The sequence below is a fragment of the Telopea speciosissima genome, chromosome 7, assembly GCF_018873765.1.
Source record: "Telopea speciosissima isolate NSW1024214 ecotype Mountain lineage chromosome 7, Tspe_v1, whole genome shotgun sequence".
In the NCBI taxonomy this organism is placed as follows: Eukaryota; Viridiplantae; Streptophyta; class Magnoliopsida; order Proteales; family Proteaceae; genus Telopea; species Telopea speciosissima.
This window is the reverse complement of record NC_057922.1, coordinates 33,793,873-33,811,394: the sequence shown is the minus strand read 5'-3', so window position 1 is coordinate 33,811,394 and position 17,522 is coordinate 33,793,873. Positions and strand designations below refer to the sequence as shown.

Sequence of the window (17,522 nt, the reverse complement as noted above, 5' to 3'; positions counted from 1 at the left end):
GTCCAACCTCAGTTCTATTCCTCCCTTCATGAGGGAAGTCAGCAGCGCCTTCTGCATCTCACCAGGAACCCTAGGGTATTTGACCACATCCTTGTACCTGCCAGCCAGATACTACATTTTTGTGGTCCCAACTCCAATGATCTTCTTCCCACAATAATTAGAATGACTTTGTTTTGTTTTATCAACGGGTACACCAAGCCTCCATGCTGGGCCTCCCCCTTGTCTACCATTGTCCAACCTTACACTGTTGCAACAAAAATGTACGCAGTATGGAAAACACAATAAGAAAGCCATTTCTTAAATTTCCCTTGTGTCTAATATTTTTTCACCAACTAAAACTATTTTTCCATACTTCTAAAAATAGTAATTATCTAATTAACAAAGATTAATGATGGAACAACACAATAATAATCATTATCAGTGGAAAACACATCAATAATATTTCCATAAATTTTCGTGATTTTTGAAACCAAATCAGAGTTTTGCCTATTTTTCTTCTTTTTATTTTTAAATCTTACCAACCCTCCTTTATCCGGGCTTAGGACCAGCAGCAAACATTGGCAGAGTTATGCTCCAAAGTTGTCCACAAGGTCTTATAATCCAACAAGAGAATTTTGGCAAAAGTCCCTTTTTTTTTTTTTTGGGGGGGGGGCTTCCATAGGTGTCGGTTGAAAATTGTTGAAATGACTTCCAAATTTCAGTCTCAATTCGCCAACTAGAGTATTATATATAAGGGGCTTTGTTATGCTTTCGCAAAATGTCCTAAATATTACGTAATCTCGGCCATTTCACCAAAATGCCAACCGAACTTGATTTCTGGTGGAGTCGACCATTTCGCCCTTTTTTGAAACCGATGCAGTTCGTCTAAATTTCAATATTTCGATCCTTGCCTATATGCTTGTGAGAGGGGGAAAAAAAACTAAATCTTCCCGTTCACTTTAGTACATGATATAAACATTCTTGTTGTTTTCTTCATTAATTTATTTCGTATGATTGGTATTGAATGTTTTGTTTTTGCAACTTCTGCAGGAAGCAGCTAAGATGGTTCAACCTTCTTCAAGAAGGGAGGGATTCTCGACAATTCCTAATGTCAAGTGGGAGGATATTGGAGGGCTTGATGCACTGTGGAAAGAATTTAACCGTTACATTGTTAGACGTATAAAATATCCTGAGGAGTATGAGGTAAAAATTACCCTTTTTTTGGTTCAATAATTATTATCATTTGACTTCCAATAGGGCCAAGATATAGATATAACAGGTGAGACATGTGTGGCTGATCACCTCACTGTTTTCATTGTATCCAAAGTAGATGAAATGTCTGCTTCCCTATCTCTAAACTATGTTTATCTCACTAGCCTTAGTCCCATGTATTTGTGGAGGTTGGTTACAAAAATCGTGGTTTCAGTTCCACTTTATATGTATCTAATGAATTTTCTTAAGTATCAGATTTGTAAGTAGTGAGGAAGAGGTTAAGATCAATTGAATTATAAAAGACTACTAGGCTGTCCATTTAACATGATCCTTATTTTGATTGAAGGCTTTGAAGAACTGAACCATCTAATCCTGTCTTGACATGTGGACACCAATGTTTGTTTTAGAATATAAATAAGTTAGGGGCCATTGGTTAAAGCAATGGTAAAAGGTTTGGGCTGCCACGGCAACTTCCCATGTTTGAGTCTTGAGGGCAATCACTTTGCGCAAAAATGCCAAAGCTTGGGGCTGACTCCAAATTCATCCTTCCCAGGACTCCGCATAAGCGGGACCAGCACTGGGTAATGGCCCTTTAATAATCTATATAATAAGTTAATAATTTGATATGTTTTATGGCATCTTTTTCTTCTCTGAAATCTTCTTCTGCAACCTTAATTCATATGTTCTTTATCTCTTGCATCCTTTAATTTTGTAAATGGGGATGCCATTCTCCATACGTGTTTTTAGACATTTACTTCTACTACTCTTAAGCATATAATTTGGAATTTAATTTCCTCTTGATGAGACTATGTATGACTTTTAGTGGTTGCTTCTCAATAGGAATTCGGAGTGGATTTAGAGACAGGTTTTTTACTTTATGGACCTCCCGGCTGTGGGAAAACATTGATTGCCAAAGCTGTAGCAAATGAAGCAGGAGCCAATTTCATACACATAAAGGTTTCGTATTTAATCGTCATCACTGTCATAATATTATGTGGTTTCATATTTAATCGTTATCACTGTCATGATGTTTTGTTTGTCATTTATCCATGATGTCTTCCAACAATCTTAGCATTTGATGGGCCCACATTTGACACTTTACGAGAGCATACTTATGATCATGTTCTGTTCACTATTTAGGGCCCAGAACTTCTGAACAAGTATGTTGGTGAAAGTGAGTTGGCAGTTAGAACAATATTCAGTCGTGCAAGAACATGCTCTCCTTGCATACTTTTCTTTGATGAGGTATTGGTTTCTTAATCTCTAACCTTTTTTTTTTAAATGTGATAACACTCATAATTATGTACCCAATGGTAGAGAAAAGGCTGATAGTGTCAGTTGTCAATGCTTGAACCTTGGCTTGGTGAGTGGTAGTTGTAAAAAATAATAATGGTGTGATGTATGTGGATTTTATGTTTTGACCTTGATCACCCATCATCTAATTAATATAGAAACCTCTGTATCCTCAAAACACATTAGTTGATGTCATGAAGGGTCTACGCCGCTTGTTGAGGTGTGGCTTTTCTCTCATTTGGTGGTGTAACTACTGTAGGGTCATTGGGGAAAGGATCCTATGCTTAAGAAACTCATTTGTTAGCAAAATTGTTATGGAAGACGAATCAAAACTCCATATTGTATGCCAGAATAATCAGAACAAAGTTCATGTATTAGAATAGAGCTTTAGGTAGAATTTTCAATGAAAAAATAGGCGACGAGACTATGTACTCAGGGATGTCTTTTAAAGGCATTTTTGTTGATGTTTGGGCCTTACTCGTTTGGTTTGCATTATGGGTAGTAGGAACTCTTAACAGTTGCAACCATTGATTTATGTGCTCACATTTTCAGATTTGCCATCATTATCATGGTTTAAGGAATCGGAATTGAATCGCCGATTCCCGTCGAATCAGTTCAGAATTGGCTGGATCCGATTCCCGATTCGCACTTCGAATAATGGACCGGTCAGTGGAGTGGACTGAAGCGGATCAGGAATTGGACGCTCTGACCGAATTCCACAATTCCTGCACGAAGGTGACTGCATCCGGTTTGTCCAATGTGTAGCAGACACGTAGCATCATCAAATGGGGAAAGACAGAGGACGATATTACATGGGTTGGGGTTGAGGAGGGGGAGGGGGAACTGGTGCCGGAGAACATTGAAGAACTCACTCAAAACACAGAAGCCATGGGGTTGTCTTAAGCCTCATCTCATGAATTTTCCATCCACTGCTACAATGATAGAACTTCAGAAAGATGAGAACCAGTGGCTTCAATGGTAGAATTGATGGTCTCTTCAAGGGTTTTCTGCATGGGCTGAGCCTATTGAACAGTGTATTCTATCCATGGCTTCTGTAGTTCTGTTGATCATCACTCGGTGACAGATCTGACTTCTCTTTCGAACCTGCAATTGTTGCCATGTTAGAGCTTCAAACTCTGACTTCTCAGAATCAGATTATTGTTTGCATGGCCATTACCTGCTGCCATTTAGACCATCACCTGTCCTTTTTTTATCCCGGATTACCTGCATGTACAGACCATGAACTGTGTGGATGGTCATCACTTGATTCCTCGAGGGGTAGGGTTAGACCAGGCGGAGCGGTGGTGGAGGTGGAGGTGGAGGAGCGTTGTGGTGATTGCAGAGAATAGGGGAGACGGCACAGAGGAGATCCAAGAACAACGAAAGAGAGTTGCAGCCCGCAGTAGAAGACCGTAGAAGCTTTTATTTTATTTTTTAAAATTCTAATATTTAAATTACCGATTCTCAATCCGATCCAATAAAGTGGATCGGTGGTGGGGGTAATCAGCCGCTTCAACACGATTCAGTCTGATCTGGATCGGAATCAGATCCGAAATGGGCGGCAACCAATTCTGGTCTTGATTCCGATTTCTCAAACCTTGATCATCACAGAGCATTTCTATCTCCTGTCCTCTTTCTCAGTGGCTCTATCATTGGTTTTTACTTATTCCATATGATGGAACAATCTCAGCCTCTGTTCTGTCACTGTTGGAGTCTAATTTACATGTGATGCATTAATTACTGAGTTTGCCTATTCCTGGTCCTCAATATCAAGATCCTTAACCCAGCTTGTCTAACTGTTGTTTCATAAACTTTTTTCTTGAGTCTAACAAGAATGCTGGTCACTTATACTTCAGGATCACAACAGGACTTCGCACACACTGATCTGACTTTGGGCAGTCCTTTGTAACATCTCCATCCTTGTAGATGAAAGAACTGAGAAAAGTAAGTAAATAGAGGGTTATTGACCAACCTTCCATCTTAACTTCTGTTTTTTCTGTGTGGTAGTACTCTACTTAATTTTCCCTTCAGGAACTCCTTTTTGACTTTTGACATGTAATACTACTGGATTGAACACCATCCATTCTTGATTCTCCCTTTTCCATTACCCCTCTTTGGTTCCATATATTAACTGTACATAATCAACATAGATTACAAACTGATGAACCTCTTTGTGCTTAAGTTGTAGAGTATTCTTGATGAGTAGGTCTACTTTGGCTGGCGTTTTCCCAGCTAAGAGCTGCTTCTACTGTGTTACGTCATGGGTGGCAAAGGACTGATTTACCCTTTGTATCGACGGCGCTCCTTCAGTAATTTATGTATGATTTAGTATGACCCATAACTTGTAAAATCAGGGTATGGTTTGATAGTTATGTGTACTAAATCTATACATACATCTTGCTTTCTTTGCATGCAGATGAACAAAAAAGCAAATAAAGCGAGTTTAATCTTTTAATTATCTTAAAAAACATTGTGGAAATTTTCAAGTTCAACTCTTTGTTGTGGCCTTTTATCTGGGAGTGTAAGGTCTTAGTTTTGGCATCAGTCACTTCTGCTGAAATTCAGTTTGTGTTGCCTGTATTGTAGGAGAGTTGGCTGATAAGTGAGACTATGCAGAATCCCAAACAAAATAAAAATTTGAAATTACTTGAAACTTGAAGCTTTGACCTCTAATATATGGTTATCTTGTTGGTTTAGCAATTGCAATTTCTGATCTGAGTATGAATTGAGGATTCTTACCATGTTCGGTTTTAGTATGGCACCCTCATTAATGCCATTGGGCATTTAGGTGTTTGTTTTTTTGTTGCACAATGACCCTAATGAATACATTTATGTTTCTCTAACATGTGGTGTTGCATAAATTTTGTAGGTGGATGCTTTGACAACAACACGTGGAAAAGAAGGTGGTTGGGTTGTTGAGCGGCTTTTGAACCAGGTTACCTATGACACAAACAGTCTCTCTCTCTCTCTCTCCCCTCCTCCCTACCCCCAAGAATCTTTATTCGTGACTTGGGACTGAGAAATGGTATTCTTTGTAATTGCAGTTGCTCATAGAGCTAGATGGTGCTGACCAGCGGCATGGTGTTTTCGTCATTGGTGCTACAAATAGGTATTTTTTGTATATTTATTTTTGGGGGTCTTGCTGTTTTAGCAATTAAAGTTCTATTTTCTTCCCCATTCATTTAGTGGTTCATTTCTTGCTATGGTGGTATGAGCAGGCCTGAGGTGATGGATCCTGCTCTCTTACGGCCAGGCAGGTTTGGGAAACTTCTATATGTACCTCTGCCTAATCCTGATGAACGTGGATTGATTTTAAAGACATTGGGTCGCAAGAAGCCTATTGATGCTGATGTTGATTTGATGACCATTGGGCAGAAGGAATCTTGCGAAAATCTAAGTGGTGCTGATCTTGCAGCAGTGGTATGTAAATGAATTTCCTAAATTTATTTCCCTAGATGATGTTTACTTTTTCCATGTTTAACTTGACATTCCATGATGGTATCTTGGGGAGTAATGCAGAAGAGACTTGATCTGCAAGCATGATGATGAGACTTCGATTGAGTTGAACCAATGAACTAGAAAACCTCATTAAATTATTAGATTTAGATTAGATGTACATTATCTTTGATTTTACTGGTTCTGAAATATTACTTATTTCCTTAAATTATATATAACTGAAATAATGTGGTTTACAGAATGAAAAAGGAAAAGAGAGAGGACCAGTACTCACAGCTAGATTCACCACTGGTTTTTCCCCTGTCAATTGTGGCATGCAAGAAATCTGGAATGTGAAAGAAGCCCATGTATACCTTTGACAAAGCTCTATTCATCAACCATTGCTGCCAAGTCGCTCTGACTTGGCAGCAACCTCTTGGAGATTATAAACTAGGGCATGGTTGATATCTAGGTGTCGCCTATGTGTCTGGGCGACTTCTTGGTGTCGCTTAGGTGTCCACAAGACCCAGTCCAACTCCTTGGGTCGTCTAGTCATCTTGACAACAATACCCTCAACCTTTGGAGATCAACAAAATATATAGAGATACAAGTGATCAGGGATCTGAATGACGTAGGCAGACTAATAAGACCAATTGATACCCAAAAACCACAAACACTTCAACCTCATAATATGGAACTCACAAGTCACAATCCTCTTCAAACAAGTGAAAATAGGAGTCCCTGAATGATTCAAAGGTGCACCAAAAAAAAAAAAAAAACGATGCTTATAATCAATTGAATGCATTTGTCTCGTTGTACTTTATTCTCTTTTTTACACATGGGTTTCAAAACTGTATTTTGTATATATATCCTAAACATTTATTCCATATTTTTTAAAAACCATTGTCATATGTATCTAGCAGCATATCTTGCATCTTTCTTTTTGATACAATACTATATGTCTCTCAGAATCAACTTTTCGATAATACAATACTCGATTCCGATATTTTAAACCTTGCTCATATTTAACATGAATAAGCTTTGTTTATTTCCATGTATAATATCTTGTAAATAATATTTTACATAATAATTACTATTTACTAAAAATAGAAGATAATTTGAGTTCTCACTTTTTACCGTTTGCTCTCAGTGTGATCAATGTAATAGGAAATACTCCATATGCTCTTACGGTGGACTCCTGCCACCTACAGAGACCACCTGCATAATCTTCATTAAAGATCGTCTTCAATTACATTGTTGATTCATTATGGGAAAAGTTGTTGGTGACTTGTACATGCTGGATAGAGATGTCCAACCGTCATTTTGGTCTGGTTTTTTTTTGGGGTGTATTTCAGGTAAAACCAATACTGAACCAATGAAATGTTCCATATACAAGAACAAAACCAAAATTGATAGTTAATGGTATGGTCATTTTTCGGTCCTTTATCGGTTTCTTTCAACGGTCTCTTATCGGTTTGGTCTCGAATTTTCATTTATAGAAAGAAAAAAAAAATAAAATGTAAAAACACTAAATTGGGGAAAAGAACACTGCATGGTCACGTGCACCTGCCTACCTCCCTACAAAATGAAAAAACCCCTTTCGATGCCCCTACGCGTCCCCTCATTGGCTCCCATGTTGGTGCAGAGGTCACATGATCGCACAACGTTCTTCTTCCCTAATAAATTTTAGGGAAAGAGAATGCCACTTGGTCGCGGTAGACACACCGCCCCAGCATCCTGACACATGGGCAAGTGAAATGATCGATGTACCCCCGGGAACCCCATAAATGACTAGGGGTGTAACGATCATTCCGTGTGCTCCTATGTTAGGGCGCAGAAGCAGCGTGTCTGGCACGACTAGGTGGCGTCTCTTTCCCTAAATTTTATCAAATTTTTTTTTGGATTTTGGTCCAAATAGTAAATTCGGTCTCTTAGCGGTTTCTACAAACCATAACCAATACTGAACCGATGAAGAATTTAATTGATCGATTCGATTTGATTCAATCAATTTCGTCAGTTCAACCGAATTGATCTATTTTTGACACAACTAATTCTGGAATTGGGTTGCTGATCATAAATGATTGGAATATGAGGTTGATGCACATAGTGAACCACCATTTGATATGATGCTATATGGCCTTACCTGATTCGCCCCCAAACAAAATGCCCACCAAGATCCTGATTCCTGAGTTTGGTTCTTCACAATACAAACTTAGAAAAACCGCTTCTCTGTAACTGAAACCTTGTCTTTTTTTTTTTTTTTTGGTAAATGTAACTGAAACCTTGTCACAACAATTAAAGCGAAAGAAAGCGAAGCACCCACAAAACTTATCTCTCTCTCTACTCTGAAAGTCAGTCTGCCTTGGCGGCAAGCGGGAGAAGGGTTTTTTTTTTCTTTCAAATTTCCGTACAGTTCTCATCATCTTATTTGTTCTTCTCCGGACTCTGGAGTGCCCATATCATGTCATTCGCACGCCTCCTTGGAAACACCGTTCCTTTTTCCGGCTACTTCAGGTACTCTCTATTCCTTTCTCCGAAAAATTATTGATAAAGCTTCAGCAACTGTGCCCTACCCATTTGATCTAAGAAATTCTATGTTACCTGTTTAGAAACTGTTTGTTATGGTTAAGGGTATTCGGAATGTTTTTTAGAAATTCTGTCTGGAAGAATAATATAAACGTTTGAGATTTGGGTTGTGTGAATTCCATAAAGTTTACTTGTTTTTCCCTTTGGACTTTAGAAGTTCAGTTGCTGGTAGATAGTTATTGAATTGTTAGTATCGTTACTTTGAAATACCTTGTATCTCCTAAAGATTGACTCATTGACATGACCTAAAGTTAGATTCCTCCTCGTATTGTTGTTTTGGATCTTTGTCATTAAAGGAGGAAGCAGGGGTCTGGGAGGTCAATTCCGGGGATGTTATTATATTGTGTTCATTATGATATATCAAAACTCTACTTGTTTTCACTGATGACTGATAATTTTGGTGATAGTCCGCCCCGGGGTATGATTTTTATGATAATTCTAGCCCAGAAGTACTTAGCTATTACAAAACCTGGGATGTTAAAGATGTACTCTATAGTGATAATGATGCTCATGCTAGTTCGAAGGAACCATCATGGGTCACTACTCACTAGTATTTAATAATCGATTAAACTGTTAATATTGCTTGATTTTGTCCTCAAAATCGTGAATACTTCCCTCTGTTTACTGATTTTAATGCAAAACTCTTGGATGTGGATGAGCTACCACCAACATACTTCCCTTACCCTTATCCATGTTTTGTTATTTCAACCCAAATGAACCCAGATGGCCAGATGAACTTGAAGAATTGCTGTAGAATGAACTCTATCCTGGGGTTTTTTTTTCCCCCCTAAACTTCTTTTGCCTTTCTTTTTTTCTTTTGTAGGGGTGGGGTGGGGGGGGGGGGGGGCGGGAGTGGAAAGAAATGGACCATACCCTTTAATTTTAGTTATATTAGATTCATCAGGGTCCCTGAACTTGGATAATTAGAAACCTTAGAAGGGCCCCCTTCTTGATTAATAATGCCATAGAAGACCCTGGCCAATTTCAATTTCAAGGCTCCGGCAGCCATACAGATAACAACTTTCATTGCATATAGATACTTTTAAAAGATCAGAAAGAGGTCACTGGAGCAAAAGTATCATGTGTCTGCAAGAACGTTGATGAGTGGTTGTTTTAGTTAAGCATACATATCAGAACTGGTCTCCTTTTAATCGCTTGTCTTTTATGTGCTAGGTGTGTGAATTAGTTCAAGTTGTAGGTTATTTTCCTCCAGTTGCCTCTTATGGATAACTGTTGTTTGTATCCCTGTAAGTTTTGTTGTATCTCTTGGCTTACTTACTGTTGGTTGTTTCACAGGCAGCTGGAGCAAGAGATGGAGACTGTAATTAAGGTACTGCAGCCAGGGCCTTTGGGCATCGTGGAACACAAGTTCTCAGCTGAAGAGATACACAAGGCAAAGGCCATAGTTGAAAGAGCAGTTGAGAATTGGAGGAGGAATGCGACTATGGAGAAGAGAGCTAACATCTTGAACAATCACATTCGTATATGATAGATTAATTGTGATTTTCTTTCATTTGATATTGGACTAGAATGACAGTTCCTGTTTACTTATGCTCAAACTGAAATAAAATTTTCTTTTTGCATCATTTCTAATAAATTTTTTTCTGAAAAACAATAAATTTCATGGGTGATGTACATCATTTTTTTTAGTACTGTATATTTCATGTTTTATGATGCTGAGAAATTGTATTTCCCTTTTCTGATAAATGAGTTCTGTATTTTTCATGTTATGTGATGCTGAGAAAGTTGATTTTTCTGGTAAATGAGAAACAAAGTTCATTTTCCCTGCCCCGGCCCTTTGAAAAGTGTAGGACAAAACCTTTTGACCCTGAATGGTCCAATCTGGCTGATGAACAGAGCTGGCTAAATAAATGAAAGTACTGGATAATTCATAAATAAAACAAACCCAGTAGAGAACTTTTAAACCCCAGTCAACATCTCATCCACACTGGCTGACAAGCAATCCTGATATCCATCAGAATATTTGCTCTCCAGATTCCCGTTGAATGGTTTTCAGTTTTCACTGATTACTTTTCCTCGTGTCCATTGTCAATCTCCAACAAGGTCCTAGTATCCGTAGAAAAAAAATTTCTTGTCCAATGTTTTCATTGTTTTGTAAAGGTCGGAGACTTCAGAGGCACCAAAAGCTGTTAAGAAAATGATGTTCAGGTTGATTGAGCAAAATTAGCAGAAGATATTAACCTTTAAAATCCTTGTCATGTTTGTGTCTGGTTGGGGACTTGTGTTGAAAATTTTCTTCCCTAGATTACTACTTAGAACTGACTACCCCCCCTACCCCCCCCCCCCCCCCCACCACCACCAAAAAAATAAAACACACACACAGCATAATTGTTCAAATGAAATTCAAATTCTAGAAGTGGTTTTCTAACCACAACACAGCTAGACATTGACCATGTAGTATATCTGATGGCATTCAATTTTAGTGGACATATTTGATATCACCATCTAACCAGGGATCTATTTCTAGACTAATTTGATATCTCCACATTTGTTTTCCTGTTTTGTATTAGACATAATAGATGAAACAAGGGGGGAAGTCTTGTACATGGTGGGTCATATGCTTGACGTAGGCTTTCAAATTTAAAATGTGGCATGCTCATGTCTTTCTTCAACTATTAATGATCCAAAACTTAGTCCATATGGCAAAACAAGTTGCTTTAGTTTGAATGTCTTTTAACTAGTTGGCTACAATTATGTTCTTTCTAAAAGAATAAATAAATACTGTAGGAGAGAAAAGATGAATTTGTTTTTTTTCTTTTGGCAGTTGGTAGAAATGCCCGAACTAATTTTCATGGATGGCAGAATTGTTATTGTACATTCTTGTTAAAAATTAAATTCTAATGTACATCCACCCCAAATAGAAGCTAATGAGAACTGCTTTTAAACATCCAAAAAACAAAATGAAACCATAGCTAACTCCTCTAATTTGGCTTCCACAAGTGTGGTCAAGTAAGACCAGAACACTGAGAATTATTCATTTTCAGATTTTTCACATTCAAGTAAATAATTGGCTCCCTAGAGTAACTGTGGCATTACCCGCACCCATGACTGTGGTCAATGTCATCTCCTTTTCTAGAATTCGATCAAGCTCTGTTACAACCATTTCCATTTTTAGTTTCTCTAAGCTCATGTACCAGGATGTCAACTTGATCAGATCCTTCATACCCTCCAAAGTGAAGTTGCCGGCCAGTCGACAGTCAACAAGATTGTTTGAACTAGCATGTGATTTAACCTTCACAATGTTGGAGATAAATTAGTAATGAAATCCAAAATCAGATTCCCCTTAGACAAGTTAGTGTTAGGGTGAAATGAAAAGCAGAAAGTGCATTGTCATCCTGATGTTAAAATTAGACTTACCTTTCATTGTTATATTTGTATACTTAATCACAGAAACAGGTCATACCCTCAGCTTGTGAAGACAAGCAATAGTCCCAATTATATAGAACTAGAGAAATTTAAACAAAAATTAAAAAGAACAAGTTAAAAAGGCTGAAACAGGATGCATCTTAACCACTCCCAACTCAAAGCAATGAATCGCTTGCGCATATGGACTGTGATGCACTTGCTATTTACTGGTATTGTAAACTTTCCTATCTCTATGTACAACCATCATTTTGGATGTTAAGTGCTTAAATATTAGCTGCATTTTGCAAATAAAGTATGTACAGAGTATGCTTATTTACCCACTGCTCCAAGCTTTCACCATATCCCAGGTTAATTTGTGAAGCCTCCTGTCCAGTTACAAGCTCCAAAAGAAATATTCCAAAGCTGTATAAATCACTCATTTCAGAGAATAATCTCGATTCTCCTGTCCTGAACAAGTGCACCCATGTTTGATCAGTCAAAGATTAAAGAAGATCCAATCTGATTCTTCATACAAAGGAACATGAGTGAAAGTAAGGAATATACTCTGGATCTTGAAAAACGTTGCGAGCAATTGACCTTGATGATGGACCTGCTTCTTCAATCCTTTCAAGTAGTTTAGAAACCCCTGCATCTGCAACTTTAGCCATGAAGTTTTCATCAACCATGACATTAGCTGTTTTGAAGTTCTTGTGTACCACAGGAGGTTTCAGACAATGCAAATGATGGAGACCTGAAAATTTACATTTGGTGTGAATTTATGATATCTTCAGTTAATCTCCTTCTTGGCAAGGTTGAAAGAAGCCTCATTGGATTTTGTTGGTATATCTACCTTTAGCTGCCCCTAGAGCTATGGAAAGCCTTTGCTTGAACTCCAGTTGTGTATTTGATCCTTGTCCAATACCTGTTGCAAAAAGTAATAAGCACTCATGTATCTCATGCATACTGACAGTCAGAACCATTTCAAACAAATTGAGACTTACCATATAGATGATCACATACATTGCCGTTGTGTATGTAGTCAAAAACGAACATTTGATAGTCATCTTCTTGGCAGTAACCAAGAAGGCTAACTAGGTTTCGGTGCTGAATCTCCGATAGATAGCATGCCTGTTTTACCACATGATGGTCAGATGGTGTCACATTTCATGCAAAATCATTTTTAGTTCTATGGTTCTTACAGTTTATCTTTCTTTAGATATTAACAAGCTTTATTTAATTAGGTATTTAAACTGAAGCACCTTTAAAGTCTTTTAAGAAGAATAAGTCCAAATGATCCTTAAGGCACAAACAAAGGCTTTCAAAATCAGTAGAATCTGTAAACCCAAAAGAACCTTGTCCTTGTCACTTCCAACTGATAACAGACAATTGAACTAAGACATCAGTTAGGATGAAAATAGTTAAACCTCTTCTACAAATTCCTATCTGGGAAGACCTGGACGCCTTTTAACTGCTTCAACAGTTCCATCGCTTAGCAAACCTTTATAGACTGACCCAAAACTACCATGTCCAATGACATTGCTTTCACTGAGTTGCTTTGTTGCATCCTCCAACTCATCCAGCATGAACTGCTTCCCTTCCTGTGGTCCTGATAGATTGACATCTCCTGCTGAACTTGATCCAGCCCGCCTGTTCCGCTCCACTGTAAACCTCAGCAGGAGAGAGAAAGAGTCATTATCAAAACATGCATAGCTCCGAAGAATTCAACATGCCTTATTCAAATGAGGTCCTACCTAGTGTAGATGGGTCTGAAGAACTGGTCTCGGAATTCTTGTTTGAGTTCTTACACTGTAACACACAAAACCATATGAACACAATGACTATCACTACCAATGCAAGCCCTCCTGCGGTCACTCCCAACTATGGGTGCATACGACTTCGACATCTGATAGGAGCTCTGTGTCTCCTTCCACCACTCTAACCATCGCTTCTATGATCCAAAGCCACTGTTGGCACCCATTAGCAGAACTAAAGAGATTGAAATCATACTCATAAAAGGGAGTTGAGTTTGTCTATAACAGTTGAACTTTGTCACTCTCAATTTAAGTCCCACTTGCATATAATGGCATAAGAAGTACTGCAATTAGCTCAAATGGGGCTCTACAAGACCACTACTCAGAAACCAAAATTGGCTGATCTAAAACATCCACTGTAGACTATATTGTGGTACGAATCAATGACACTAGAGTCTAAACTAGGGAGGGTTTCAGAAGACAAGACACTGACCTTTCCCTGCTACCCCATCTTTGCTGTCCTGTAGAAAGCTTAAATCCCTTGGATTGAAAAATGTTAAAAGGAAAAAGAATTTAGGTCATTCTTCCTCTGAAGAAATTAGTAATTGACAACTCAGATATGAAAATATGGTGTTCCAGGAAGCAGTAGAAAAATCCAGGCACAGTTACCAACCCTTCCTGCATTGTGGATACAGGAATCTGGTATGACTCTAAAGAAAGAACATAAACATATAGCAATCTATTGACATGCAAATTAGATCATAGCTACTACAAACAGTCTTTGGATTTTTTTGTAATTCTTTTTATCCAAACCAAAATATGAAATTTAAATTGACATGGGAGATTGTTACTAACTGTAAATGGTGGTGGTTTTACTGGAAAGATATGGACAGAGAAGAAAGTGACCATGGTACTGGTACTGCAACTGTAAGACATCATTATTGGAGGTGATGGCAAAGATCCAAAAGATACCAAAAAGAAGGGATTGGAATCAAATCTTTCAATTTGAAAGTCTCATTCTCCAACCCACATGATCTTCTCTTGTTGCCTTTATCTTGGTTTTTCTGATGTGGAAAGATTGAATTCCTGCTTCACTTCCCCCATATGGGGACATGACAGCCAACAAGACACATCACCTGACCTAACTCCAAAGAAACCCAACTGCCATTTTTCTGGTTTTTAAAGGGTTGTTTATTTATTTTATTTTGTACATATCTTTCAGTAATGGAGATGTGATGAGGAAGAGACATAGATGCAAAGATTCATTGTGAGATTTGAGCTGTACTGTTTTGTTATGTTCTTTGAAATCTCTTATTTCTGCAATTGTTATTTGTGTGTAGATGGGGTTGGGCTGGAAAATAGAAGGGGATTGGAGGCTGTCAAGTTGCAGTTGTTTTTGCTTGTGCTGGATAGAGAAGGCCATGTTGAGGTCACCATGCAACAGATTAACAAAGTATGTTTCTTTGGGGAAATGTGGGTTCGCGAGCTAGCGACCTCGCTCGAGCTTTTGCATCCCGTAGGACTATATAGCAGAAGCCAAGACCTCAGAAACAGAAGGCCACTAGATTGTGCAGCGCACACCGCTCCTGCGCCTTGACACAGGGGTGTGCAAAGTGACCGTCGTACCCCCTGGAACCCCGAAAATGACCAGGGGTGTGGCAATCATTTTGCGCACCCCTATGTCAGGTTGCAGGGTGACGTATCTAGCATGATCGGGTGGCGTTCTTTCTCCTAATTTGTTTTTTTTTTGGAGTAAATTTGTTAAAAAATTAAAGGGAAAGGTTGGCACGCGGTTAGGGTGCCCAGCATGTGCCATCCTCTTTCCTCCCCGTGTAAAAGATTCCTTTTCCCGCGTGTCTAACTTATCGAAATGTGGCAACGTAGCCAACCCTCTCCCAAACTTCAAAACCCCAGTCATTCCTTGCCAACTTCTTTGCATGGCCACTTCTTCTTCCTTTTAAGAAGTTTGAAACGTCAAAATTTATGCTCCGGGTTCTCACAGAAATGACACATCCACACCACAAATCTGGTGGGGCAGTATTAGTCCATGAAGTTGGCATATGTGGGACCCATTGATTGAATTGCGATAAGGATCAAGGAATCGGGACCGTATCTGTTGTCGCTGATTCCAATCCGAATTAGGAAGAATTGGTCATATTCTGCAAAGAATCAGAGGCAATCGGCAAAAAAGCCCTAAAATCACTGGAACAGATCTGTGGAATCGGAATCCGAATCTACCGATTCCACTAATCCGATCCCGATTCGTTGAATCGTGATTCGTGATCCCAACCCATGCATCAGCAAGAGGAAAGAAAATAAACGACTATTTTACTCTTACCAGGGTTCCATACGAGTAGGGGTGTCAATTGGTTGGTTCGGTCTGATTTCGATCCAATATTGAATCAGTCTTTAGTCTCAATTAGGTCAAACCAAAGCTGATCCCATAAGGTAAGAATTAGTTATGGTCGGTTTTGGTTTTGGTTTGATTCGATATAGGGGTTGTATCAGGTTTTCCTAATAAGCTCTTATTGGTTTAATATTGAGAGAGCACACTAATGATTAGCAGATCAAAGCTCGAGTATTTTTCCTTTTAAATTGATAAGATACAGGCAACATTGGTGGGATGGAAGGCGAAGCTCATCTCTCTTGCCGGCAAGTTAACACTCCTCAAGCATGTCATATATAGTAAAAATGATAACACTCCTCAAGCATGTCATCTATAGTAAAAATGATATCGTACAATGGACAGCAGCAAGATCATTTCATGTGAAGAGGTGAGAGATAGACAAAGGTTCTAGTGTACCCTACCCCAGCGGCTCAAAGAACCTTTCCCATAAAAAAAAATAGGTATAAACGATTTTAATGGGATTTTTTCCCATTTATTCTAGGGGCTTCAATTTATTATTGGGTCGATTTACCAGTTTTAACAAAAGCCCAGACCAAAGCCGGCCTAATAAAAATTCGGTTCCGTTCATTTCGGGCTGAAAATTAGTTGGTTTCGACAGACTGGTTCTGACTAAAATTTGACACCCTTATTTATGAGTCTATTTTTTTGTGTGAAAACTTATGAGAGTCATTGATTAGTGACTATGTAGTATTTTAAACATTGAAAAATTAATGGACAAAAATAATAATAGAAATATTAATTGTGGGACCAACTCATATCTTATTATTTAAATATTAATATTTGATGTGTGACCGTAAGTCTATGTAATATTAGTTTTTGTAATCAAAATTCAAGTTTTTTAAAAGAGTCGTTTCATACACTAAAAAAACGTATGACACATTATACACCCATTTTAAATAGATTCTAACATTTTAAACGCTTTTTCATTACCCAAAAAAAAAATTAACACTTTTTTAATGTATCTTTCAGATCAATACGTACAATGTGTTTTAAATGATTAAAAAAAAAATGGGGGATAATAAACAAAAAAGGACCGAGTTTCCCTCCACCCACGCCCTTTCACCAAGGGGTGCAAGAGGGCAGGAATGGGTATCAGGAGGGTATTTTGGAACATACTAAAACTTAAGGAGGGGTTTGTGAACCCTAGCATGGTGGATGAACCGTCCTCTATGGGTGGAGGAAAACTTAATCCAACAAACAAAAAATGGATTTAAAACGAGTTTTAACAAACTATGTTTCTAACTAACGATTATGATTGAAGACATAATAGGCAGCTTCACCTTCGTCTCAAAAGTAAGGGGAAAAGGACAGAAAGGGAGATGGATTGAACTGGTGAAGAAAGAAGGGTGCAGTGCAACCAATAGCCATCCTCGTTATCACCATATATAAGTAGGTACTCCATCTGTATATAGGCAATTGTTTGGTGTTGGCGATGGTAGCAACCGAACAAAAAAGTTTGGGATATGATCCCTAGGCGCATTAGAGGATTCGAA

At 38.4% G+C, this 17,522-nt stretch overlaps 2 protein-coding genes and 1 pseudogene across 2 annotated transcripts in view; 2 read left to right on the top strand and 1 right to left on the bottom strand.

The window, feature by feature from the left end:
* LOC122667841 (cell division control protein 48 homolog C-like) overlaps positions 1-17,522 on the top strand; it is a 91,537-nt gene that overhangs the window by 21,334 nt on the left and 52,681 nt on the right. The window contains 1 exon segment of the mRNA XM_043864290.1: positions 1,030-1,182. Coding sequence (XP_043720225.1) covers positions 1,030-1,182 — 153 coding nt within the window.
* LOC122667843 lies at positions 8,296-10,051 on the top strand. Its single transcript, XM_043864291.1, has 2 exons — positions 8,296-8,433; positions 9,802-10,051. The coding sequence occupies exons 1-2, from the start codon at positions 8,381-8,383 to the stop codon at positions 9,992-9,994; spliced, it is 246 nt and encodes an 81-aa protein (XP_043720226.1). The 5' UTR covers positions 8,296-8,380; the 3' UTR covers positions 9,995-10,051.
* Positions 11,423-13,976, bottom strand: LOC122667844 (annotated as a pseudogene).

What these genes read in the sequence shown, in the direction of transcription:
- LOC122667843 (XM_043864291.1), top strand. Translation starts at nt 8,381, where the DNA reads ATGTCATTCGCACGCCTCCTTGGAAACACCGTTCCTTTTTCCGGCTAC. An exon ending in CCTTTTTCCGGCTACTTCAG is followed by an intron (nt 8,434 to 9,801) that starts GTACTCTCTATT and finishes GTTGTTTCACAG; the next exon opens with GCAGCTGGAGCAAGAGATGG.